Genomic DNA, 27,738 nt, shown 5'->3' with positions numbered 1-27,738 from the left:
ATCCAGGAGGCCTCATTCTTGGCCGAGGCACCGGATAAACTGGGCCGTGGAGGCGCACTGGCGGTCTCGAGCGCAGAGCTAGCACAACTCCTCCTGGCTGGATACCCCCTGTAGCCCGGCAAGTGCGGGGAGCTGGAACAGGCCACACTGGGCTGTGCTGGCGAACCGGGGACACCGTTCGTAGGGCTGGCGCAAGATAACCCGAGCCGAGGAGATGCACTGGAGACCAGATGCGCTGAGCCGGCACCATCTCTCCTGGCTCGATGCCCACTCTAGCCCGGCCGATGCGAGGAGCTGCGATGTAGCGTACCGGGCTGTGAATGTGCACTGGAGACACCGTGCGCTCCACCGCATAACACGGTGCCTGACCAGTACGACGCTCCACCCGGTAAGCACGGGGAGTTGGTTCAGGTCTACAATCTGACTGAGCCAAACTCCTCGTGTCCCCCCCCCAAAAAGAATTGGGGGCTGCCTCTCGTGCACGCCTCTTCGAGCCAACTCCTCATAGTGTCGACGCTCTGCCTTAGCTGCTTCCAGCTCCTCTTTAGGACGGCGATATTCTCCCGTCTGTGCCCAGGGTCCCTTGCCATCCAGGATTTCCTCCCATGTCCAACTCTCCAGGTAACCACGCTGCTTGGTCCTCTTTTGGTGGGTAGTTCTGTCACGCTTCTTGTGGGCTGAAGGAAGAGTGGACCAAGGTGCAGCGTTTAAAGTGTTCATGATTTAATCCAAAAACCAATCGAACAAAAACAACAAACAGGAGAACGAAAGTGAACAGTTCTGTCAGGCAAACAAAACAGCTAAACAGAAAATAACTAAGAATCGGTGGGGAAAAGCTACCTAAGTATGGTTCTCAATCAGAGACAACGATAGGCAGCTGCCTCTGATTGAGAACCACACCCGGCCAAACACAAAGAAATGCAAAACATAGAAAATGAACATAGAATGGCCACCCAAATCACACCCTGACCAAACCAAAATAGAGACATAAAAAGCTCTCTACGGTTAGGGCGTGACACACAGTATGGTTGCACAGTATGGTTTCAAACGTAAATAACCTTTCTAGTTTAATAAAGTTATATTTTCCTTTTTTTAAATTCCAATCCAAATTCATGCAGGTCGTGAAGCCATTGAGTGAAAGGGAGGGAATTATATTTGGATTTTTATGGTTTTCTATAACATGCAAAAGCTGCCAATTTCATCTATGTCAAGACTGGAGTTCAGCTCTGAATCCCTGACAACCTAATAGAAAGCCAGTGGTCGGCAGTACGTATACAGAGAGCCCAACGACAGGGAATGTGTGGAGAATATTCTAGAAGTTAATCAACATAAATTTATCAGAAAGAAAATAAACCTTTTCAGTGTATTCTCAAGATATTCTCAATGCAGTGCCGCCATATGGAGTCCAAATGATAATAGGCATTCATTGTATGGCAGCTATGGGCAGAGAAATATATGGGCTACAAAAGAGAGGCAGATCTTTCCAGAGTAACTTCAAATGTACTCCAAGTTTTGTGAGAAGAGAGATACGACCCCAATCAGTAATGAGGCAAGCTAATGAGAAGACAATTGTGTTGGCGAGGTTGGCAGTGCCCGTGCTGTGTGGCATGTGACAATGCCATGAATGCCATTATCACAGCACAAAGACCAACCGTTATTTCCTCTATCAACTGATATCAAACCCCTTCAGTTCAAATATGTTCCTACGAAAGAATTTGTATTTCATTTTACATTCTGTCTCATTGCGTTTTTGAGAGAGCGTGAAAGGTAACTTCTCTCATTAAATTACCTACGTTTGATGTTTGAAGTTTTTATCTCACAGGATATACTGTACAGTAAGTTGCCCTGTGAATACCCTCAAGATTCTTATTTCCTTACGTCAAGAACTCCCATTTACCTGTTTACACTGCCTGAAGGAGAAACCTGAAACGTGTTGCATCCACACCACTCTCATTATTTGTTTCTGTGGCTTGAATAACAGGTATGTTGACTACTTTAATCATTCATAGCTCTGATTACCACACACAATCTTTATGGCACTTTCTGGTCTCACTTTACTTCATGTCACCTCCAATGTTCCTATTTTCCTAACAAGTTAAACCTCGCAAAATGTCGACACAAGGACAAGCGAGATGGACACTTGAAATTGCATGCAAATTCATAGCGGAGAGACTCATTTCACGGATACCTTTAAAGCTGCTGGAGAGAGGGTGATAAGATGGACACACAAGCTGCATATCAGATAGCAGGCATGGATCACTCTGTCCTGTCAAAACCCCTAGGCCGTAGCAGAACACATGCCCCAAGGCATGTTGTATGTTAATGCCCATCCACAGAAACCCCCACTGACAACAATATTGCAGCAAATCCACTCCTTCTTCCTTATGTGAGCCCGATACATTGATTTAATTCAACATTGTTCTGAGGATTTCCATGCCCTACTTTGGAATTGGGATGTAAATGGACCACTCTATTTGGTTAATCAACTCTGCCCTCAGTACTTGGTAATAAAGCACTCTTATAGTTACAATACAGTACGGGCTTAATGTGTTAGAGTGGGATGTATTAGTGATGGGCTGAAGCCTTGTTGGGAATAAAGACAAGGATGAAGGTGAAATAAGTAGCCCTCATTCACTCACAGTCAGCCTTCCACACTTCAGGCTAGCACGGTCAGTAAACTGTATACTGAACAAAGATATAAACGCAACATGCAACAATTTCAACGAGTTACTGAGTTAACTTTACTGAGTTCATATAAGGAAATCAGTCAACTGAAGTACATGAATTAGGTCCTAATCTATGGATTTCACATGACTGGACAAGGGCGCAACCATTGGTGGGCCTGGGAGAGTATAGGCCCACCCACTGGGGAGCCAGGCCCACCAACCTGGGAGCAAGGCACATCCAATCACAATTACTTTTTCCCCACAAAAAGGGCTTTATTACAGATCGAAATACTCCTCAGTTTCATCAGTTGTCCAGGTGGCTGGTCTTAGACGATCCCACAGGTGAAGAAGCCAGATGTGGAGGTCCTGGGCTGGCGTGGTTACACGTGGTCTGCGGTTGTGAGGCCAGTTGGATGTAGTGCCAAATTCTTTTAAAATGACATTGGAGGCGGCTTCTGGTAGAGAAATTAACATAAAATTACTGGCAACAGCTCTGGTGGACATTAGCATGCCAATTTCCCGCTCACTCAAAACTTCAGAGATCTGTGGCATTGTGTTGTGTGACAAAACTGCACATTTTAGAGTAACCTTTTATTGTCCACAGCACAAGGTGCACATGTGTAATGATCATGCTGTTTAATCAGCTTCTTGATATGCCACACTTGTTAGGTGGATGGATTATCTTGGCAAAGGAGAATGTTTATTAACAGGGATGTAAACAAATTTGTGCAGAACATTTTAGAAAAATAGTTTTTTTGTGGGTAGATGTTTTGACCACTTGGTGTAATCTGTAAGGTGTTGGACTGTCAGAATTTGCTAAGGCACATTATTTTGCTGTCAGTGTTTCATGCAGCACCAAATGCCACTCAAGAAGTTTCCATTAGAAAAAAAGCACTGGACGCACTGGTTGAATCAACATTGTGTCCCTGTTATTTCAATGAAATGTTGAACCAATTTGGAATAGACGTTGAATTTGTGCCCAGTGGGAAGGTTCTGAAATGAACTAGAGCAATCTTATCAATGTTGGAGTATGAAGTGTAAGAAATTGCAAAATTGAAAACCATAGTTCAGCAGTTTTTCTGATGTTAAACCAAATAATTGTTTGGTTCTAACTCAAAACATGTATTGAGTTGTGTCTGACCCCAAGCTATTTCAGTAGTATTGTCTAATCAGCATTATTTTAAATAGGAAATATTACACTTTTGCATCAGAGAAATGTTTGCTATTTTCTCAACAAATAGGCTATTTAAATAGGCTAAATAAAAAGGCATTGTAGAGAAGTGTAAATGAAAACAGTTTGTGTGTTTTATCACCTGCTGTAAAAACCAGGCACCAGCTTTGTACCCGGTGCAATTGTTTGCTAAATCTGCCATTATGTTTTCATCTGCCAGCAAACAGCTTTCCAGGGTGCGACAAACATAACCCAATTCTTCATATGCTGCAAAACACGACTGGGCACAATAGTGCTTGTTAATAAGGAACTTGTATTTATTTTTTACAGGGTAGGCCTACTCAAAAATGCTCCCCTTCAGTGGTAAACATTTATTTTTGGAAACTATTTTCATAATTTTACCTGCAGACACAAACTATGGTCTCTCTCTATCTCTCTCTCTCTCTCTCTCTCTCTCACACACTCTATGTATCCATATCTCTCTGTCTTTCTTTCTCTCTGTATTTCTTTCTCTCTCTGTCTCTTTATATATGTATCCATCTCTCTGTGTCTTTCTTTCTCTCACTCTCTCTGTCTTTCTATCTCTCTCTATCTATGTATCTCTCTCTCTCTGTCTTTCTTTCTCTCACTCTTTCTGTCTTTCTATCTCTCTCTATCTATGTATCTCTCTCTCTCTATGTATCCATCTCTTTCTGTCTTTCTTTCTCTGTTTCTTTCTATGTATATCTATATCTCTATCTTTCTTTCTCTCTGTCTTAATCTCTCTGTATTTATCGCTCTCTTTTTCTCTCTCTCTCTCTCTCTCTATTTCTGTATGTATCTCTCTCTCTCTTTCTGTATGTATCTCTCTCTCGCATTCCCCGTCCCTCTTTCCCTCTGTTGATGACAAACGGTTCGCACGGGCTCTAGAGCGGCAGTTGAGATTTCCGCGCGCCAGTTGGTGGAAATAGATTCTCTGGAGCAGTTTCGAATCGGTTTCTCTACTGTTGGCACCAGACAGCCGCCAAACATCTTTACCAACGTCATCTTGACAAACGTAACTACTAAGTAGTCTAGCCCATCTTGGTAACTGCAGTTCTTAGTCTACAGCTTTTACGCGTTGGAAGCTTGGAAGGAAACTAAAACTTCTGTTTTCTCGTGTTTTTAATGTTGTTACAGTTAAATATGCAAGCTTTTGTCGCTTGGATTCTCATGTATGGAGTGACAGGTATGTTTAACCTAATGATATGTTGCACATCACTCTGAAATTGACCAATATTTATTTATGCTAATGTATGGTTTAAGCCTGTATATTATCTGTTTTCCCCTCCAATTCTGGCATTGTTTGCATTTATTTTTGATACTGGTCTTCTGGAAGTTTGCTTAGCTTGAACGTCTTAGACGTGTATATTGCAATAGATGCAGCTAAATGCAGCCTATACTGTAGCATTGCTATCGTTAGTGTTAACCACCTAGCAAACATTAGCCACAACAAATGGGAATTTGTAACATCATAAGTTTTGCTAATTCGAAACATATTATATAAATGTCAAATTCATAACATATTGTAAATATTGCAATTTGTAACATCTACGAATTGTAATTCGTAAGATATCAAATGAAACGGAAGATGGACATGGACACAAATTAATACATACCATACCATACAAAACATAATATATCATACTAATTGGAGTGTCCTGGATTTACATGTATAATGTTATGTCTACCCCTGAGTCCCAACCTGGTCTCAGAGCATTTCGTATTATTCTGTAGTAAATCCGAACAATCCTCCTCAACTATTTACTCAACTCTTACCCTAGGAGGTCTGGAGCCTACTGGTTTTCTCTTCTACCTGATAATTAATTGCACCCACCTGGTGTCCCAGGTCTAAATCAGTTCCTGTTTAGAGTGCAACAATGAAAAAATGCAGTGGAACTAGCTTTGAGGTCGAGAGTTGACTTTGAGGGCTCTACACTATACATTGCATGATTTGTCAAATAACCTGAAATTAGGCAAACTAATAGAATTTAACAACCAGGAATTGGCGGAGTGATTTCTGCATATTGCACCTTTTTTGGCTGATGGCTGCTGATGTTTCACATTGAGATATTACATTGCTGTGGTGCTGTTTATGCAGTTTGGAGAGACTCATTTGGGGTTGAGGAATATTATTCTCAGTCATATAAATAATGTATTTTCCCACCATTTGTTTACAAGAGAGCATTGAGGTCATCATGGGACCTTTTTACATAACTGTTCACCTTATTTCAATAATGTGGAATGAACACCAGTAGAGAATTATATAGAAACCATCTCCTTTATGATGCTCATACCATAGAGATACATATTGTGGCTCATACACTAAATATAACATGTCAGGATCTTGCCCTGGGCTTTTCTGAAATTAGCATGGCAAAGATTTTGGCCCTGAGAGTCATATTCTAAAATTACATTCTCACCGCTTGCAGATATCAAACAAATATTGATTAGTAAAATCAATCATTCAAAATACTGTATTAGTATTACATATATTGTATGACACATCTGAGAACATTTGCTTTATTCAGTATTTCCATGACAATTGTAGCTTGTTTAAAAGTGATGATCAAGATCATTGAGTAACTGTTAAGCCTGCATGCATCAATTTCAATCAGTGAAATTAGTAATCCAGCTATAAGTGCTTGTCAGTCACCACATACCCTAGGCCAGGGGTCATCAACTAGATTCAGCCACGGGCCCATTTTTTCTTGAGTGGATGGTCGGGTGCCGGAACATAATTATAAATAATTTGTACTCTGCAAATTGACACAAGAAGCCCAAACAGATATTGTATTTGTCAAAACATAATAATTTCAAAGTTTGATTACATTGGTACACAAACACATACACTGAGTGTACGAAACATTAGGAACACCTGCTCTTTCCATGACAGTGACTGACCTGTATTGATGTCACTTGTTAAATCGACTCCCCTTCATCTAGGAGGAGACAGGTTAAAGAAGGATTTTTAAGCCTTGAGACAATTGAAACATAGTGTGTGTGTGTGCCACAACCAAATGTGTGCCATTCAGAGGTTGAATGGGCAAGACAAAAGATTGAAGTGCCTTTGAATGCGGTATGGTAGTAGGTGCCAGGCACAACGGATTGAGTGTGTCAAGAAATGCACCGCTTCTGTGTTATTCACGCTCAACAGTTTTTCGTGTGTATCAAGAATAGTCTACCACCCAAAGGACATCCAGCCAACTTGACACTGTGGGAAGCATTGAAGTCATCATGGGCCAGCATCCCTGTGGAATGCTTTCGACACCTTGTAGAGTCCATGCTCCAATGAAATTAGGCTTTTCTGAAGGCAAAAAGGGTGAAACTCAATATTAGGAAGGTGTTCCTAATGTTTTGTACACCTAGTGTATATCTCTATTTACGAGTGGAAATACTTGGCAATACATTTCCTGAATTAAAATGACTTTGAGATGAATTCCTAGTAATTTTACAGTCTTTCATGTCTAAAATCTAATTGCTCAGAAGACGTTGGGGTTCACGATCCCTGCCCTAGGTTACTTACAGTCACCCAAGTCATAGACTGTTTTCTCTGCTACCGCACAGCAAGCGGTACCGGAGCGCCAAGTCTAGGACCAAAAGGCTCCTTAACAGCTTCTACCCCCAAGCCATAAGAATGCTGAACAATTAATCAAATGGCCACCAGACTATTACATTGACACCCCCCCCCCCATTTGTTTTGTACACTGCTGCAACACGCTGTTTATTATCTATGCATAGTCACTTCGCCCCTACCTACATGTACAAATTACCTCAACTAACCTGTACCCCCACACATTGACTCAGTACCGGTACCCCCTGTATATAGCCTCGTTTTTGAAGGTAACCTGGAACCGGTTTAAAAAATGAATGGAATTAGTTTTGTGCCAACAAAAAAGGGGTTAAATATGTGTAAAAAAATATATTTCATAGATATAGGACAAACACTTCAAAACCTTATTTCTTATTATTTATTTTTGACTGTCTGTAGCAGTAAAGGCCAAATTCAATATTTTGGGAAATAATTTTGTAGATATATTTTTTATACCTACAGGGGCCCTAAAATTCTAAATAAATAGCTAAATTATCCATAGTACGGCCATCTTAAAACAATTCTGACAGGCAGGCTCTGATAGGCTAGACCACCCTGTAATGCACAGCATAACAGGTGTCACAAATTGATGAAATCAGGTGAGCTCCAATTAATGAAAATTATATGCAAATATTTGGGGTGAAAAAAGGTAGACCTCCTACAGTATCCTGACTGACAAGTCAGCCATGTTAGTGACAGGTTGCTCTGTGGCTCGGTGCTGGAAAGTGTCCACATTGACAGATGGACTGAGAGACTGTCTAACATCAGTTGACATCAGTTGACCAAAATAACTGCCACAGGGTTATTTGGGACACTGCAATAGTACTTTCTTCCTCAAATTTGATATTTAATGTGCATGGATTTTGTACACAGATCAAGAGATATTCTTAGTATTGACTCAGATTAATTTGGCATGAAAAAGTAATTGAGCACACAGGCTACATGGAAGGTAGATGTATTTCAAAGTGTCCCATGCAGACTAACGTAAAGTTCTACTTCATTCCCAAAACAAAGTGTCCCATGCAGACTAACGTAAAGTTCTACTTCATTCCCAAAACAAAGTGTCCCATGCAGACTAACGTAAAGTTCTACTTCATTCCCAAAACAAAGTGTCCCATGCAGACTAACGTAAAGTTCTACTTCATTCCCAAAACAAAGTGTCCCATGCAGACTAGTGTAAAGTGCTACTTCATTCCCAAAACAAAGTGTCCCATGCAGACTAGTGTAAAGTGCTACTTCATTCCCAAAACAAAGTGTCCCATGCAGACTAGTGTAAAGTACTACTTCATTCCCAAAACAAAGTGTCCCATGCAGACTAGTGTAAAGTACTACTTCATTCCCAAAACAAAGTGTCCCATGCAGACTAGTGTAAAGTACTACTTCATTCCCAAAACAAAGTGTCCCATGCAGACTAACGTAAAGTTCTACTTCATTCCCAAAACAAAGTGTCCCATGCAGACTAACGTAAAGTTCTACTTCATTCCCAAAACAAAGTGTCCCATGCAGATTAACGTAAAGTTCTACTTCATTCCCAAAACAAAGTGTCCCATGCAGACTAACGTAAAGTTCTACTTCATTCCCAAAACAAAGTGTCCCATGCAGACTAGTGTAAAGTGCTACTTCATTCCCAAAACAAAGTGTCCCATGCAGACTAGTGTAAAGTGCTACTTCATTCCCAAAACAAAGTGTCCCATGCAGACTAGTGTAAAGTACTACTTCATTCCCAAAACAAAGTGTCCCATGCAGACTAGTGTAAAGTACTACTTCATTCCCAAAACAAAGTGTCCCATGCAGACTAGTGTAAAGTACTACTTCATTCCCAAAACAAAATGTCCCATGCAGACTAACGTAAAGTTCTACTTCATTCCCAAAACAAAGTGTCCCATGCAGACTAGTGTAAAGTGCTACTTCATTCCCAAAGCAAAGTGTCCCATGCAGACTAGTGTAAATTGCTACTTCATTCCCAACACAAAATGTCCCATGCAGACTAGTGTAAAGTTCTACTTCATTCCCAAAACAAAATGTCCCATGCAGACTTGTGTAAAGTGCTACTTTATTCCCAAAACAAAGTGTCTCATGCAGACTAGTGTAAAGTGCTACTTCATTCCCAAAACAAAATGTCCCATGCAGACTAGTGTAAAGTGCTACTTCATTCCCAAAACAAAATGTCCCATGCAGACTAGTGTAAAGTGCTACTTCATTCCCAAAACAAAGTGTCTCATGCAGACTAGTGTAAAGTGCTACTTCATTCCCAAAACAAAGTGTCTCATGCAGACTAGCGTAAAGTGCTACTTCATTCCCAAAACAAAGTGTGTCAAATGTTATTTTGCTTCAAACGTCAGATTTTATTTGGGGTTGATCTGGAACTGCAATGCAACAGATGGAATGGGATGTGGACTCATCTCAGCATCGAACCACTTTAAATATTGGAAAATGTGGAGTAGGACTTTACAGGCGGATGGATATTTGATGTCAATTTCCGTTGCCTGAAATGGAATTATTATGCACTGTAAAAAAAAATTTTTTAAAACACCTGCAAATGTTGTTGTTTCAACTATTTATTATTAAGTAACTGGTTCCATAGCGTTTTTTAGTTTACTCAACTTTTCGTTACAAGTGTTACCTGAACAAAAGAAAAACATAGCTCCAACTTAAGACAGCTGTGACAAAAATTCTGTCAATATTAAAATTATGTGTTTGCTCAACTCAAATTCACTGCATCACCTGCCATGGTGGGAACAGATGTTAGACATAAACAGCTTTGCAAGTCTCTTTGAAGGACTTTCCTTGTTGCATCATGCATTGCTGTATCCAGAATGATGTTCCTCTAGAGACATGGTTTCAAGAATTGTTAAGGAAACATACTCTTATTAGGACAGATGAGCAATGGCTTCTGAAAGATAATTGATGTATCTCTTCTCAAATGATACGAGACACCAAGAGGACTGCAGTTCTCCTCAGTATGTTGGTGGCTATAGATTGCAGCCGGTAGATTGGTTTTCCTACCTGTGATTTTATCTTAGTGTATAAGCTCTGATGTTGGAACCATCCTTCTCCTCTAACTGTGTTAGACAACATCAGTATCTCCATGATTGATTTTGAGAGCAGTGAATTTCTCAGAGCGAGTGTGAAACTAGGTCCCTCACTCATGTCTCTGTTGTGATGAAGTGCATGGCTGAGGTTAGCCAAAGCCCTGAGGTTTGCACATGACTTACCATGTCCATCTTTACAATGCATTTACATTTCAGTCATTTAACAGAAGCATTCAGGGTTAAGTGCCTTGCTCAAAGGCACATCGACAAAGATTCCTAGTCACCCCAATAAGCACTGAGGTGTCCCTATCAGCTGTTAGGGTTCATGTAATCTTCATTCTCATGATCCCAGCATGATAACATCAAGACAACTGGGAATGACACCATATTTTTGGTTGTTATCTGGTCAGTAAACCATGATGGCCATGTGTCAAGCATGCCTCACTTAATTGCAACCAATTCCCGCTGGGAATATTCATTGGTTACGCTCTCTGTGTGACAAACGGGGGCAAACCAGGTAAATGCCCATTATGTTGTTGTAAGTGCCTCTCTTGTAAAGCAGTTAGGGGCTGGTTGGTTGTACAGCAGTAGGAGCAATAGAATCTAGGATGATCCCGCCAACTTCTCCTGGTCCATTGGTGTAATATGGATCAACATGGAAAAGAGTAGAAATTGAGGTTCAATCCTGCATTGACAAATGCTTCAGTAAGCAGTCAGAGCTGTGCTATTCAGAAACAAATAACGGACTACATACACGATGATGTGTGGGTATATTTCAGAAACATACAGTGCATTTGGAAAGTATTCAGACCCCTTCTTTTGTTTCACACTTTGTTACGTTACAGCCTTATTCTAAGATGTATTACTTTTTTTATCAATCTACACACAATACCCCATAATGAGAAAGCGGAAAACAGTTTTTTTGAAATGTTTGCAAATAAAAAACAGAAATACCTTATTTACATTAACTCAGACCCTTTGCTATGAGACTCAAAGTTGAGCACAGGTGCATCATGTTACCATTGATCGTCCTTGAGATATTTCTACAACGTGATTGGAGTCCACCTGTGGTAAATTCAGTTGATTGGACATGATTTGGAAATGCACACATGGTCACTCTGACAGAGCTCCAGAGTTCCTCTGTGGAGATGGGAGAACCTTCCAGAAGGACAACCATCTCTGCAGCACTCCACCAATTAGGCCTTTATGGTAGAGTGGCCAGACGGAAGCCACGCCTCAGTAAAAGGCACATGACAGCCCGCTTGGAGTTTGCCACTAGATTCTCTGGTCTGATGAAACCAAGATTGAACTCTTTGGCCTGAATGCCAAGCGTCACGTCTGGAGGAAACCTAGCACCATCCCCATGGTGAAGCATGGTGGTGGGGGGATGTTTTTCATCGGTAGGTACTGTGAGACTAGTCGGGATCGAGAGAAAGATGAACAGATCAAAGTACAGAGAGATCCTTGATGAAAACCTGCTCCAGACTGCTCAGGATCTCAGACTGGGGCGACAGTTCACCTTCCAACAGGGCAACAACCCTAAGCACACAGCCAAGACAACGCAGGAGTGGCTTTGGGACAAGTCTCTGAATGTCCTTGAGTGGGCCAGTCAGAGCCCGGACTTGAACTCAATCGAACATCTCTGGAGAGACCTGAAAATAGCTGTGGAGTGACGCTCCCCATCCAACCTGACAGAGCTTGAGAGGATCTGCAGAGAAGAATGGGAGAAACTCCCCAAATTCTGGTGTGCCAAGCTTGTAACGTCATACCAAAGAAGACCCAAGGCTGTAATTGCTGCCAAAGGTGCTTGAACGAAGTACTAAGTAAAGGGTCTGAATGCTTATGTAAATGTGATATTTCAACAACAACAAAAAATTATACATTTGCAAAAATAAAAAATAAACAATTTGCTTCGTCATTATGGGGTATTGTGCGTAGATTGATGAGGGGGGGGAAACGATTTAATCAATTTTAGAATATGGCTGTAACGTAACAAAATGTGGGAAAAGTCTGAATACTTTCCTGGTGCACTGTATAACTGACTACAGTATGATGTGTGGGTATATTTCAGAAACATATAACTGACTAGATACAGTATGATGTGTGGGTATATTTCAGAAACATATAACTGACTAGATACAGTATGATGTGTGGGTATATTTCAGAAACATATAACTGACTAGATACAGTATGATGTGTGGGTATATTTCAGAAACATATAACTGACTAGATACAGTATGATGTGTGGGTATATTTCATAAACATATAACTGACTAGATACAGTATGATGTGTGGGTATATTTCAGAAATATAACTGACTAGATACAGTATGATGTGTGGGTATATTTCAGAAATATAACTGACTAGATACAGTATGATGTGTGGGTATATTTCAGAAACATAACTGACTAGATACAGTATGATGTGTGGGTATATTTCAGAAACATATAACTGACTAGATACAGTATGATGTGTGGGTATATTTCAGAAACATAACTGACTAGATACAGTATGATGTGTGGGTATATTTCAGAAACATAACTGACTAGATACAGTATGATGTGTGGGTATATTTCAGAAACATATAACTGACTAGATACAGTATGATGTGTGGGTATATTTCAGAAATATAACTGACTAGATACAGTATGATGTGTGGGTATATTTCAGGAGCAAAAAGGCAGTGGGGGGCCTTTGCATGTAAAAGTGCACCCGTTTAGTTTGATTATCATGGAAGCAGATAAAGGATGGTGGATATGTTCCCCTGTTGCATTATGCAACTAGCCTATACTCCAGAGAGCACACGAACACTCTGAACTAAGAATAAATCATCTCAATGAACTGAACACCATGGGAGCCCTGTTAATATTTCGTATTTCATACATTTTCAGAATTGACTGCTAATTGAAACATTGATAGGAAAATGCTCAAGTGTTTTGGACAAGCCCATCCAGAGCCGACTGACTGATGAGCTAGCTCCCCTTGGGTGGACGATACTGAAATATGTTGACTTTCATCATTTTTAGAGGGCTCTTATAATATTTTGTTTCCACTCAGGAAATACACCAACTTTAAAATTAGCAACCGCTCTTTAATTTTCCGTGGTGTTATAATGTGTTTCCATTCCCGACTTATAATATGTGTTCCCATTCCCCACTTATAATATGTGTTCCCATTCCCGACTTATAATATGTGTTCCCATTCCCCACTTATAATATCTGTTCCCATTCCCCACTTATAATATGTGTTCCCATTCCCCACTTATAATATGTGTACCCATTCCCCACTTATAATATGTGTTCCCATTCCCCACTCAATGAGAAACACAGACTTTGAAATTGAAACACGGCTCTTGAATTTTCAGCAGGAACTTCGTTCAACATCTCAGAGGAGAAGACGAACTGCCCCCTAGGATATTTCCCTTGTGGCAACCTGAGCATGTGCCTGCCCCAGCTCATGCACTGCAATGGCGTCGATGACTGTGGAAATGAAGCGGACGAGGAGAACTGTGGTGAGTTGTCAGTTTATTAATTTATGTGTCAAACTCCAGTCCTGGAGGGACGAGTGTCTGGGGATTTTACAACTCCTTTGTACTTGATTGATCAATTAAGGTCACTGATTACTTGGGAACTCCCATAACCTGGTTGTCTAGATCTTAACGAGACTCCGATAGAAATGAAATAACAAAAACCAGAAGACACACGGCCCTCCAGGACCAGCAGACACACGGCCCTCCAGGACCAGCAGACACACGGCCCTCAAGGACCAGCAGACACACGGCCCTCCTGGACCAGCAGACACACGGCCCTCCTGGACCAGCAGACACACGGCCCTCCTGGACAAGCAGACACACGGCCCTCCTGGACCAGCAGACACACGGCCCTCCTGGACAAGCAGACACACGGCCCTCCTGGACCAGCAGACACACGGCCCTCCTGGACCAGCAGACACACGGCCCTCCTGGACAAGCAGACACACGACCCTCCTGGACCAGCAGACACACGGCCCTCCTGGACAAGCAGACACACGGCCCTCCACGAATTGAGTTTGACACCCCTGATTTATTGACTCATTTATTATAAGTAATTGTATTCTGACTGTGCTCACTTTGATCCTTGCACTCCAGACTTTGATATTTGGATATTTGATAATGAAGTGTGGCAGTGCATCAGATGTAAATGTTTCCATCAAGGAAAGTTCAGGATTATTCAATTTAAAAAACAAATATATATTTCACCTTTATTTAACCGAGTAGACTAATTGAGAACTGCGACCTGGCCAAGATGAAGCAAAGCAGTTCGACACATACAACAACACAGAGTTACACATGGAATAAACAAACATACAGTCAATAATACAGTAGGGAAAAAAGTATATATACAGTGTGTGCAAATGAGGTAAGATAAGGGAGGTAAGGCCATAGTGGTGAGGTAATTACAATATAGCAATTAAACACTGGAGTGATAGATGTGCAGAAGATGAGTGTGCAAGTAGAGATACTGGGGTGCAAAGGAGCAAAATAAAGAAATAAATACAGTATGGGGATGAGGTAGTTTGAAGGGCTATTAACAGATGGGCTATGTACAGGTGCAATGATCTGTGAGCTGCTCTGACAGCTGGTGCTTGAAGTTAGTGAGGGGGATAAGAGTGTCCAGCTTCAGCGATTTTTGCAGTTCGTTCCAGTCATTGGTAGCAGAGAACTGGAAGGAAAGGCGGCCAAAGGAAGAATTGGCTTTGGGGGTGACCAGTGAAATATACCTGCTGGAGCGTGTGCTACGGGTGAGTGCTGCTATGGTGACCAGTGAACTGAGATAAGGCGGGGCTTTACCTAGCAAAGACTTATAGATGACCTGGAGCCAGTGGGTTTGGCGACGAGTATGAAGCGAGGGCCAGCCAACGAGAGCATACAGGTCGCAGTGGTGGGTAGTATATGGGGATTTGGTGACAAAACAGATGGCACTGTGATAGACTGCATCCAATTTGTTGATCTTGCAGCAGTCATAAAACATATCACATCAAAAATGTAAAATAAATAGCGAAGGATATTTAAAAACAAATAGGCAGGGTAAATGCAGTTTCATAGTGCAAGTGCTAAGTGCAATTAGTCCAACATTTTGTTAAGTTGCAGAATTGCATTCGGAATAAAAGTACCTACTTCTTTTAACCTTAGGTAGTCTGTATCTGCGGCCAGAAGGAAGATGCTGTAATTCAGGGTGGAGTGGATGCGAAGAGTCAACCGCTATTTTATTCGCCTTCTGGAGGGCTCTGCCCAGGTAGAGAGATAAAAATTCTTGCTGTTGCTGCCCCAAGATTTTTCCACAAGTCCTGACTATCTTGCCCAACCTATTTTTCTGTGCAACCTTGAAATTCCCAAACCAGCAGGTCAAGCAGTAGGACGGAATGCTCTTAATGAAAGATTTATAAAATAGAACCATGATGGTTAGATCAGCATTAAAACAGTGCAGTTTCCTTATGAAATACATTCTCTGTTGGCCTTTCTTAAAAATAGCGTCAGTACACTGATCCCAGGACAGCTTGTTGTCAATGACTAGCCCAAGGTATTTGTACTCCTCCACTATTTCAATGGGCTCACCTTTTATCAGTGATGGTGTGTGCATGGTAATGTTCCTTCGAAAGTCAATCACCTCGTCCTTAGTTTTGATGTATTTAATATTAGATGGGATGACTCACATCAGACAGTAAAATCTTTTAGAGCCGGTCCGTGCTCCGTCTCATCCCCTTCAGGAAGATTGACCAAAGCAGTATCGTCAGCATATTTGATCAGGTGGCGCCCTGGGAACCGGCTCCGGCAGTACTATACAGTATGTACTATACAGTATGTATAGTACTGTTGAAAGAACACTTCCCTGTGGGGTTCCAACTGAAGTAGTGCGCACCTCAGAGAGTGTTGCCAACTCGTACCTACTGAGACATATTAGTTAGAAAGTTGGTGATCCATGTGATAAGCATAGCATAAGTCTCCTCTCAATCTGTCCGCGAGGACAAACGGATTGTGTTACATGCAGAGGAGAAATCTGCGAACATGATATGCACATGGATTTTACTGCCCTCCAAATGTATGTACACCAGATGTAAGAGCGAGAGGATGGCAAGAAGCCAGTAGTTGTCCCTGCAATACATAATTAAGTGTGACAATCAATCGGAAGCAAAGTAGAAACGTGTCAGCAAATGTTCCTAGGTAGGGATATATAAATAGCCTAACTATACATTTGGCCATTGTTTAGAATGGCTTGTATCCTGGCTCTATGTCAGCATATGGTGAGTAAAATACTGAAGTCAGTGATTCCCCAAGATACATTTTTTGCAGCGGTGGCAAGGGGAAGGGGAGGGGTCCGAGGGGAATGCCCCACCAGGATAAATGTTTTGTAGGACTGTGAGAAGGTCAGTTCTTTTTTACATGTTTTTATTATATGTTCAAGCAATAGGCAGAATAAATCATTGAGCAAATAACATTTAGATCGTCAGTGTAGAGAAGGCCAGTTCTGTTGACTTTTAAAGCCACGCCTTTTTCTCGGGATAAATAACTAGGAAACTGGTAAATTATAATGAATTATTTATATGGACAGCATGGCGTGAAATGGAACTGTTAAATTACTGTTAAGTTAAATTACTATGGCTTCTGCATGATGAATCAATGCCCAGGGTGGGGACAGACAGCACATCTCAGTATGGAGCGCAGTTCACAATGCATGTAGACCTATGATCTCATCATTGTAACTTTTTTTCTTGTGACAGGTAGGCCTATATTTGCTGCAGCATAGCCTATGCTACAGTAATATAAAGACCGAATGTGTGTCTAATTTACCCATCTCCATCTGGCTTTCGGAGGTCACCTTGTTTTTTCATTGTAAATATATCCTTTTTATTTTAGCTGCAGAGTTTTGAAACAGCCTATCACTCGAATTTTGTTGCTTTAAATCAGTGCACATGCGAGCATTCTATCGCAGTCTTTCTTTCTCCATCAAAATAGATAATCCTGTTCTAGATTGATATATAGCTCTATACATAGGTGTCCTAGCCTACCTCTTTCAGGTAAGACATTCAATGTAGTATTAGACTTACACTGCTGTTCAAAAGTTTGGGGTCACTTAGAAATGTCCTTGTTTTTGAAAGAAAAGCACATTTTATGTCCATTAAAATAACATCAAATTGATCAGAGATACAGTGTAGACATTGTTAACCTCTCTAGGGTATGTGGGACGTTAGCGTCCCACCTCATCAACAGCCAGTGATACTGCAGGGCGCCAAATTCAAAACAACAGAAATCCCATAATTTAAATTCCTCAAACATACAAGTATTTTACAACATTTTAAAGCTATACTTGTTGTAAATCCGGCCAAAGTGTCCGATTTCAAAAAGGTTTTACGACGAAAGCACACCAAATGATTATGTAAGGTATGAGCCAAGTCACAGAAATAGACAGCCATTTTTCCAGCTAAAGAGAGCATTAACAAAAAGCAGAAATAGAGATAAAATTCATCACTAACCTTTGATAATCTTCATCAGATGACACTCATAGCTCTTCATGTTACACAATACATGTATTTTATGTTCGGTAAAGTTCATATTTATATCCAAAAATCTGAGTTTAGGCAAGACGCTACTGTATCACTTGGCAAAAAGCCTGAGAAAATGCATAGCACCACATTAAAATGAATGACTATGAAAATTACTATAAAATCAAACTTTCATTAAATCACACATGAAAGATATCAAATTAAAGCTACACTGGTTGTGAATCCGGCCAACATGTCAGAATTCAAATAGGCTTTTCAGCGAAAGCATACGATGCTATATCTGAGCATAGCACCATTGTAAACAAAAGAGAGAAAACATTTCAACCCTGCAGGAGCGACACAAAACGCAGAATAAAAATATAATTCATGCCTTACCTTTGACGAGCTTCTGTTGTTGGCACTCCAATATGTTCCATAAACATCACAAATGGTCCTTTTGTTCGATTAATTCCGTCGATATATGTCCAAAATGTCCATTTATTTGGCGCGTTTGATCCAAAAAAACACCGGTTCCAACTTGCTCAAACATGACGACAAAATATATCAAAGATTACCTGTAAACTTTGCCAAAAAATGTCAAACTACTTATGTAATACAACTTTAGGTATTTCTTTACGTTAATAATTGATAAAATTGAAGACTGAATGATATGTGTTCAATACAGGATTAAAACGATATGTAGCATGCCTTCTGTTTGATTGAAACGCATGTCTAGGACACCAGGAGTGCTTGTGACTTCAAGATGGCTGTATTTCTTCATTGCACAAAGGAATAACCTCAACCTATTTCTCACGACTGTTGACATCCAGTGGAAGTCTGGTTCTCATTGAAAAGACAGTGACCTCAAAACAAATAACATCTGAATGGTTTGTCCTCGGGGTTTCGCCTGCTAAATAAGTTCTGTTATACTCACAGACATACTATTATTATACTATTAATATGCATATCTTATATCCTGGCGATGAGTAACTGGCAGTTGAATTTGGATATGTTTTTCATCCAAACGTGAAAATGCTGCCCCCTACCCTAGAGAAGTTAATGTTGTAAATTACTTTTGTTGCTGGAAATGGCAGATTTTTTATGGAATATCTGCATAGGTGTACAGAGGCCCATTATCAGCAACCATCACTCCTGTGTTCCAATGGCACGTTGTGTTAGCTAATCCAAGTTTATCATTTTAAAAGACTAATTGATCACTAGAAAACCCTTTTGCAATTATGTTAGCACAGCAGAAAACTGTTGTTCTGATTAAAGAAGTAATAAAACTGACCTTCTTTAGACTAGTTGAGTATCAGCATTTGTGGGTTCGATTACAGGTTCAAAATGGTCAGAAACAAAGAACTTACTTCAGAAACTCATCAGTCTATTCTTGTTCTGAGAAATGAAGGCTATTCCATGTGAGAAATTGCCAAGAAACTGAAGATCTCATACAATTCTGTGTACTACTCCCTTCACAGAACAGCGCAAACTGGCTCTAACCAGAATAGAAAGAGGAGTGGTAGGTCCCAGTGCACAACTGAGCAAGAGGACAAGTACATTAGAGTGTCTAGTTTGAGAAACAGATGCCTCACAAGTCCTCAACTGGCAGCTTCATTAAATAGTACCCGCAAAACACCAGTCTTAACGTCAACATTGAAGAGGCGCCTCCGGGATGCTGGCCTTCTAGGCACAGTTGCAAAGAAAAAGCCATGTCTCAGAAATAAAATATTAAGATGGGCAAAAGAAAACAGACACTGGACAAAGGAGTGGCCACCACACTCAACCCTATTGAGCTGTTGTGGGAGCAGCTTGACCGTATGGTACGTAAGAAGTGCCCATCAAGCCAATCCAATTTGTGGGAGGTGCTTCAGGAAGCATGGGGTGAAATCTCTTCAGATTACCTCAACAAGTTGACAACTAGAATGCCAAAGGTCTGCAAGGCTGTAATTGCTGCAAATGGAGGATTCTTTGACGAAGGCAAAGTTTGAAGGACACAATTATTATTTCAATTAAAAATCATTATTTATTACCTTGTCAACATCTTGACTATATTTCCTATTCATTTTGCAACTCATTTCATGTATGTTTTCATGGAAAACAAGGACATTTCTAAGTGACCCCAAACTTTTGAATGGTAGTGTATATTTAGCTAATTAATGATGGGTTGTGCATAATAAGCTTCTAACTTGTAGCCTATATCTCTTGCACAATACGCACGCACCTGTGCTCCACTGGCATCTCCTTCAAAAACGCATGGAGTCCCATGCAGGAAAAGCTAGACTAGAATATCTTGCTGGACATCATTTTTGTAATGTTTCTTATACCAATAAACTATTCGAAGAGGGACTCAAGCTCTTTTTTTGCTGAATGTTAAATAGAGCAGTCAATAGAACTCACGGGTAGTTTGAAAGTAGAGTGACCACGCGATGGCTATAGCAGTTATTTATTCAGACCCATAGCTAGTCAGTCTTTATGAGGAGAAGTGAAAGCCTTCTGCATCTTATTCTAGTCCTATTTTATTCAAGGATGTCATTAGAGTGATGAAGGACAACGAAACGTATTCATTTCACTGTTGAAAGCGAGGAAGGAATGAAGCAACAAAAGGGAGCGGAAGAGCCTACTAGGCTAATACTGTAACATTAGCGTGCAATATTATGAAAAGTATGTGTCAGCCTACTAATTATACAAATATGCCCTATTATATTTCAAAATTGTAATCAAATACCCTAGCCTATACTTGTAACTTTGTATCGCATGTTCTCTTCTGCCTTATCATGGTTTGAACGATGTGCTTAATCCCAGTGCATATAATACTGTATAGTACAGTAATACAGTAATACACTCAAAAAGATTAGCCTACTGGAGCTAGTTTTATTTATTTACCCAAGAGAACATATAGCCAGCTACATCCATGGGATTTTATGTTTTTCTGTTGTAAGTAATGTGAAGTAGCCTATATCACACAGTATATCTATTGGATAGCGACACAATCACTTGGGCTTTTTTTGGCTTGGGCTCATTAAATGTCGTTAATGTAGGCTCATAAAATGTATTTAATGTATGGCTCATCAGGCTCAGGTTGTATCAGGTTTGAATGTTCATGCTGATCAAAGCTCTAATCAAATCCAGACATATTTATATTGTTTATAATGCTTTTGAATGACACTTCTGGTTTTGGTGGGAAGTACCGGGTTACCCGGGAGAAAAGTGATTTATTCTCGGGATGGAACATTTGTAAAATACCTGAAAATATTAACCTCTATTGCACACCTTAGTGGGCTAATCATTAGCTAGATCCAAAGTCCAAACATGATCTTGTTACTAGATACCAACATATTGATGACTTTAATGTCCCAAAAACAACTTGCAACAGTGAATATATTGTAGGCCTACCTGTGACACTCCAAACTTGAATGTGCCTCAATAGGAATGTTTATTTTTCTCATATAATGCACAACGACAAGTTGACTCGGAATGCGTTCGTAAATTCACTCTGGCTATCTACCCTGATTTCAGAGCACTCTCGTCAGAGTGTGCCAGAGCACAGAATAACTGATTAAATTACGAACGCGCAACACCTGTTGAATATGACCTGTGTCAGTAAACATCGTCAAAAAAAAATGAATTAAATTGTTGCCAGCAGCCCAGTTACAGTCACCAACGCTCTATATACCATGAAAACAGCCTAACCAGCTCTGCTAGGGCGAGTAAAATGGTCAGAGTGAGGTATTCTCTCATTTGTGTCCGGAAGTATTAAGCTAGCCCACTTTAACCAGTTAGCGTGGGCGCTTGACTGCTGTTGTAAGGGACGCTTGGATCAACCCTACTCTTCGGCCAGAGCGTCCAGTGTCAATCGTGCAGTGTGCACTCTGAATGCTCCGAGAGCTAAATGCTCTGAATTTACAAAAGGACAATCTGACAACGCTTTGAATTTATGAACGCCCAGAGTGCACTCTGAGTGAATTTACGAACACACCCTAGTTAAATAGCTAGGTAAACTATTATACTGTGTGGTTGTCTGATTCTGCTGTTCATTACTCATCTTGTTGGCAGAGGACAAGTAAATGTGGACGGTTCCAGCATCTTCAAAGTGTGCCTCGGTATCAATATTCTTTCCTGTTCAATATTTTTGGGGAACAGCCAAATAACCCTTTTGGAACCCTTTTTTTCTAAGAGTGTAGGGTAGAAACAAAGGCATTCCCATTTGGTCTTTGATATTGTGTTTTGCCAGAACATGTGCATGATTCTCTGGAGACGAGTTGTGTGGAAAGTAGATTTCGGGAGATTTTGGAGTTGATTTTTTTTGTCCTCTACGATAGCATTTTGTCTTCTTGGTGATGGATTACAGTCTCATACCACGTGAGATCAGACAGGCTTTGGGTCATGTACAAGCTGCTCCTGTGCATCAAGCTCAATAAACTCCTGTTGCTGTGTAGTGAAAGCTATAACTGAAAGCCAACATAAAATGTTTTTTGTTTTTGTTTTAGCAGTTCATACCAGCAGCATGAAACAGGAAGTATTGCTCATAGTCTTTGTTTATATTTGTAATGAGTGATTTTCAAGGCGGTAACACCTATGGCATAAAACAGAGGGACAGACATAGTAATGTAATAGTGTAAGGTAGTGTGCATACTATGACATTATTAATGGGACACCAGTTCAGTTATTGAGAAAAAAAAGTATTGTAGGAAGACTTATTTTAGTAATAACTCTATAAAAGGGTTTCCTGAACCCAGTCCCCCCCCCCCCCCCCCCCCCCCATTAATGTTAGTGTTGTTGGGAAACCCTGCTCTAGAAGACTACAAGTAGAACAATAATAATAGACTTATCTGAAAGGAATTAATTATTTGATAATCAATTAGAGTTATTTACCAGTAATATCAAGACAAACACAGTTTCTTCATACAATCAACATTTAATAACACTAATCAAAATATTTACAAACATAATGAGAGTTAGGAAATAGAATGAAAGACCAGAAGTGAAGATATGAAGATCCTGTTGTCTGTTGTGGCTTCTTGATTGTTCAGGCCGCATAGAAGAGAACAAAGGAAGAAGATGGCTGTGTGTCCTTCCTGGTTGAGTTGGCGTTCCTCCAAGTTGCTCCTTTGGTCCTGAGTTGGTGTCCTTATGCTTGTTGTTTTTTCTCTGTTGGCTCCTTGCTTGAGTTGCAGAAGCTGTACTCTAATTCTCTTCTCATTCTTTCATTGAATGTTAGCTTATTAAGTGTACTGTTCAGGCTACAATAGCTCTTCTTCTGAGATTAAGTCTTCTTCTAAGCCTGTTTAGTGCGTGGGCATAGGGCTGTTGTGGTGACCATATTACTGCCAGACCTGCAGTCATGAGTCATTGAGTCATGGTAATCTCCTCTTATGCACTCTGGACATGCATTGGTAGTACCCAACCACTCTGTTGGCACTCTAACCACTCTAATATCAATGCAAAATGCAATCAAAAATCACATCAAACGCTTATCATCAAAACAGTAGCATGCTTTTAAAACTCACCTCACTGTGATCACTCAAGTTCAACAACAGGTTGAGACTGAGTGGATGTTGTTTCAGAGGCAAACACAACGAAATGGACAGCGCTTTCTATGGTGATGATTAATTCAAAATGCCCATACACATATTAGAGCTTCAGCATACGCATAGGCCTGCCTATATATACGTCCAAGCCCCCCTAAAAATTCTGAATTAAAATCATTATTGTGCCGTTATACAATATATAGCCGAATAGCCTACAGCATATAAAAAATACATTTAAAAAATAAACAGATTTAAGAAGTCTTTGGTACATAATTGGTCTAGCCTATACTCCAAAATTAAACTAATTCTAGTAATCCCCTTTGAGTGTGGACTGTATTATTATGCATGCTGGATGTACTGGTTACCTTACGCTACGCTCCAAACTTTCAAAGCATGAGTCTGGGAGAGAACATACAGCCCTAGGCGATGCTGTTGGTTCCTTGATTGTGCAGGGTGGCTTACATTTAGCCTACAATTGCTAATAGGGCATTTTTTATGTATTTTCATAATTAATAGGCTGAAGCATTACCTTTAGCTACAGAATATCCGTGCATTTCCATCTCTTTCTCTCCTTCATTCCTTTCTCGAGAGCGCAGACAAGAGGGGCTGTCAACAGTTTACTGGAATATGTTTAATTGTGAAAACATGTTACTATCGATGTTCCTGAACAGAATATCACTTGGTTTCCCAAATTAAGCACTGGGTAACTGCAGGAACAGGGTTGGAGGGCCCATGGCATACAGCATTTGGGTGGAATATCACGTCACGCAGCGAGAGGCTGCATGCTTCTCAAACAGTGGTTGATGCCTGGAGTGAATTTAGTGTTCTTGTAAGCCCAGCAGAGTTTTGATGGTTGCCTGGTATTTTTCAGTAGGTGTCAATTGGTCTCTTTTGTTTCTGCCTGTGCTTTTGCTTTCTCAGCTTGGTGGAGAAGGGTGCTGATGGTGACATGGGACTCCTTCTCTGGAGCTGGACTAAGAGTTTGGGGCTGGGAGGGTGACTGGGGTGTCAAACGACCCCCCTGTTCCCTTATCTCTAAGTGTGTCTCCATCCTGATGTGTTTGACCTTGCTCAACTTTTCTTGCTGATTAGAGACTTGGGACAGCTTTGATTTGAAGGTTAACAATTGAACTTTATTTTTCCTCCATCTCTGAACGCATGACTTGGTACAGTGTTGATTGTAATTTTGTAAATAGCAAGTTTTGAGCATTGCTGCTTGGTCAGTTAAACTAGTGGAATCTAATTTCACAGGTATAGTCTTATGGTTGTGGTCTCAAGTTAATGTTGTGGTCTTTAGTTAAGGTTGCCATGCTTTGCACTTTTCATAAACAGCAGCCCTCTTTGTGGTAATGATTACCCAGTATTTTATGGTAATGATTACCCAGTATTTTATGGCATGTTAAGAAACTCTTGGAATAATTCCATCCTCTAATTTGGTTGTCCCCTCATATAGAGCATGTTGGTCACAGCTCTGTATGGAGAATATCGTTGAAGTAGCTTTTTGAGTCCTGGCAAGCAAATTAATATGATCCAAATGCTGGAACTAAGTATTCCCATTGTCAGAGTCACAAAGCAATCTAGATTAATTTACTAATGAGTTACTAATGCTATTGAGTTGAAGAAAGCCGTACCTAAGTCCCCATGTCAGTAAGTGTCTTAAACACTGCAGACTTATATGTGACATTAAGATAATGTTAAAAGTTGCGAGCGACAAATTTAGCATGTGTGTGTGTGTGATGGACTTTTCAGTGATTGCATGTCAAGGTAAAAGCTATACTACTGTGCAAAAGTTTGGGGTCACTTAGAAATGTCCTTGTTTTTGAAGGAAAAGCAAATGTTTTGTCCATTAAAATAACATCAAATTGATCAGAAATACAGTGTAGACATTGTTAATGTTGTAAATGACTATTGTAGCTGGAAACGGCAGATTTTTTTATGGAATATCTAAATAGGCGTACAGAGGTCCATTATCAACCATCACTCCTGTGTTCCAATGGCACGTTGTGTTAGCTAATCCAAGTTTATCATTTTAAAAGGCTAATTGATCATCAGAAAACCCATTTGCAATTATGTTAGCACAGCTGAAAACTGTTGTCCTGATTAAAGAAGCAATAAAACTGGCCTTCTTTAGACTAGTTGAGTATCTGGAGCATCAGCATTTGTGGGTTTGATTACAGGCTCAAAATGGCCAGAAACAAAGAACTTTCTTCTGAAACCCTTCTTGTTTTAAAAAATGCAGGCTATTCAATGCAAACTTGTTAACACTGAAGGCCCAGAGTGAATTTAGGATGTATTATGAATATGATGTGTTGTGATTGACAGCTACACAGCTTTGTAGTGTGTAATACGGAGATCAATAGCAGGAGAGCTGGTGAACATCCATGGGCCGTGCTGAGAGGAATCATGCAGAAATGCATCATGCTGCCTCCTTTTGACTTTATAATTAAACTTTCAAGCTAATGTTCAAAATCCACAGGCCCTGGCCCAGCCCAGCAGAGAAAATGTTATTGGTAAATGTGTGTCCAATACCAATGTTAACACTGAATTGACAGACACATTTTAAATGATTAAGGGGTATTCTGTTGTTCAAAATGGGTTTGCATACGCAATGTCATAGTGAACAAAAGCTGTGACATACTGTAATTACATCTTTACATGTAAAAACAAACAATCAAACAAAACCGAGTACGTACTAATTTACTGTTTCTCCATTGCTCTTGTTATTCAAGGATACCCAATTCTTTATTTATATTTTTTGTTATTCAAGTACACCTAATAAAAATCATACATGCAAGAAAACCGTCCAACTGAATTTCATTCAGAATTTCAATTGCATCATAGAATAAAAAAAATTAAAATAACATTCAAATCGGTTTTAATATTGCGATAAACAGCATTTGTATTTTTATATCCTCTCTCCAGACCTTCAGAAATTACCCTGGTGCTAGATAAATGTGCTAGCAAGTTAGTTTTGAAAGAAACTGCAACAAATCATAAAGATTTATGAAATATTCATGTTAAATGTTATGAATGCAATCCCAATATTAATTTAGATGCATGGCTACCACTTTTATATTTGTGGTATTTGAATTGTCAGCGAACTGGAGTGATCTGTCATGGTTTAGCAAATACCTTCTACTGAGATGTACTTGTTTTAGCAGATTACGTTTTGGTGTCTGCTGTCAGATCACTAGCACTTATGGTTGATCTTTTTTGTTGTTTGTGTATTGTATGCTTCTGTCTCTTGGCAAGGTCTCCGTTGAAAAAAAGATTCATATCACAATCAGACCAAGATTCAGACCAAGATAAGAAAGAAAGAAAGAATGAAAATAAGAAAGAGAAAAATAAAGAAATAAAGAGAATTTTGGTTAGAGGGAATCTATCTGTGTTGAATGTACAATGTCTTAGTTGGCTAGTCACGCAGTAAATCAAGAGTTTGACAGGTGACAAGAATACAATAGTACATTCTAGAGAAATATCTTTTGATAGCACAAAAAGATATATGGAATCTAAAAATGACCTTTTCCCTCACCTGGAAAATATCACAAATAAAATACTTTTGATCAGAAATGTCAGAAAGTACATAATTAGTTGAAGGTTACTCAAACATATTGAAGGTAATTATAAAATGAGAATAACACTGAAGCCAAACCGGTTGCACGCGTGCGCCATCGTGTGCCATCGTGCATACATTTATTTTGTCCCCCCACACCAAACGCGATCATGACACACAGGTTAAAATATCAAAACAAACTCTGAACCAATTACGTTAATTTGGGGACAGGTCGAAAAGCATTAAACATTTATGGCAATTTAGCTAGCTAGCTTGCACTTGCTAGCTAATTTGTCCTATTTAGCTAGCTTGCTGTTGCTAGCTAATTTGTCCTGGGATATAAACATTAAGATGTTATTTTACCTGAAATGCACAAGGTCCTCTACTCCGACAATTAATCCACACATAAAACGGTCAACCGAATCGTTTCTAGTCATCTCTCCTCCTTCTAGGCTTTTTCTTCTCTTGACTTTATATTGCGATTGGCAACTTTCATAAATTAGGTGCATTACCGCCACAGACCTCGTTCGTCTTTCAGTCACACACGTGGGTATAACCAATGAGGAGATGGCAGGTGGGTACCTGCTTCTATAAACCAATGAGGAAATGGGAGAGGCAGGACTTGCAGCGCGATCTGCGTCACAAATAGAACTGACTTCT

At 40.1% G+C, this 27,738-nt stretch overlaps 1 protein-coding gene across 4 annotated transcripts in view; it reads left to right on the top strand.

The window, feature by feature from the left end:
* Positions 1 to 4,364: 4,364 nt before the first annotated feature.
* LOC129858250 (relaxin receptor 1-like) overlaps positions 4,365 to 27,738 on the top strand; it is a 124,181-nt gene continuing 100,807 nt past the window's right edge. For 2 of the 4 annotated variants that reach the window (XR_008759995.1, XM_055927356.1), the window contains exons 1-2: positions 4,365 to 5,044; positions 13,844 to 13,990. Coding sequence is in view for 3 of the 4 variants with exons in the window: in XM_055927356.1 (XP_055783331.1) it covers positions 4,984 to 5,044; positions 13,844 to 13,990 (208 nt within the window). In the remaining variant the exon portion in view is untranslated. The remainder of the gene's footprint in view (positions 5,045 to 13,843; positions 13,991 to 27,738) is intronic. The other 2 variants (XM_055927357.1, XM_055927358.1) reach the window with 2 other exon arrangements.

This window comes from Salvelinus fontinalis, chromosome 6, assembly GCF_029448725.1.
Source record: "Salvelinus fontinalis isolate EN_2023a chromosome 6, ASM2944872v1, whole genome shotgun sequence".
Taxonomy (NCBI): Eukaryota; Metazoa; Chordata; class Actinopteri; order Salmoniformes; family Salmonidae; genus Salvelinus; species Salvelinus fontinalis.
The sequence above is the reverse complement of the archived record's forward strand: the minus strand, read 5'-3'. Positions and strand labels throughout refer to the sequence as shown.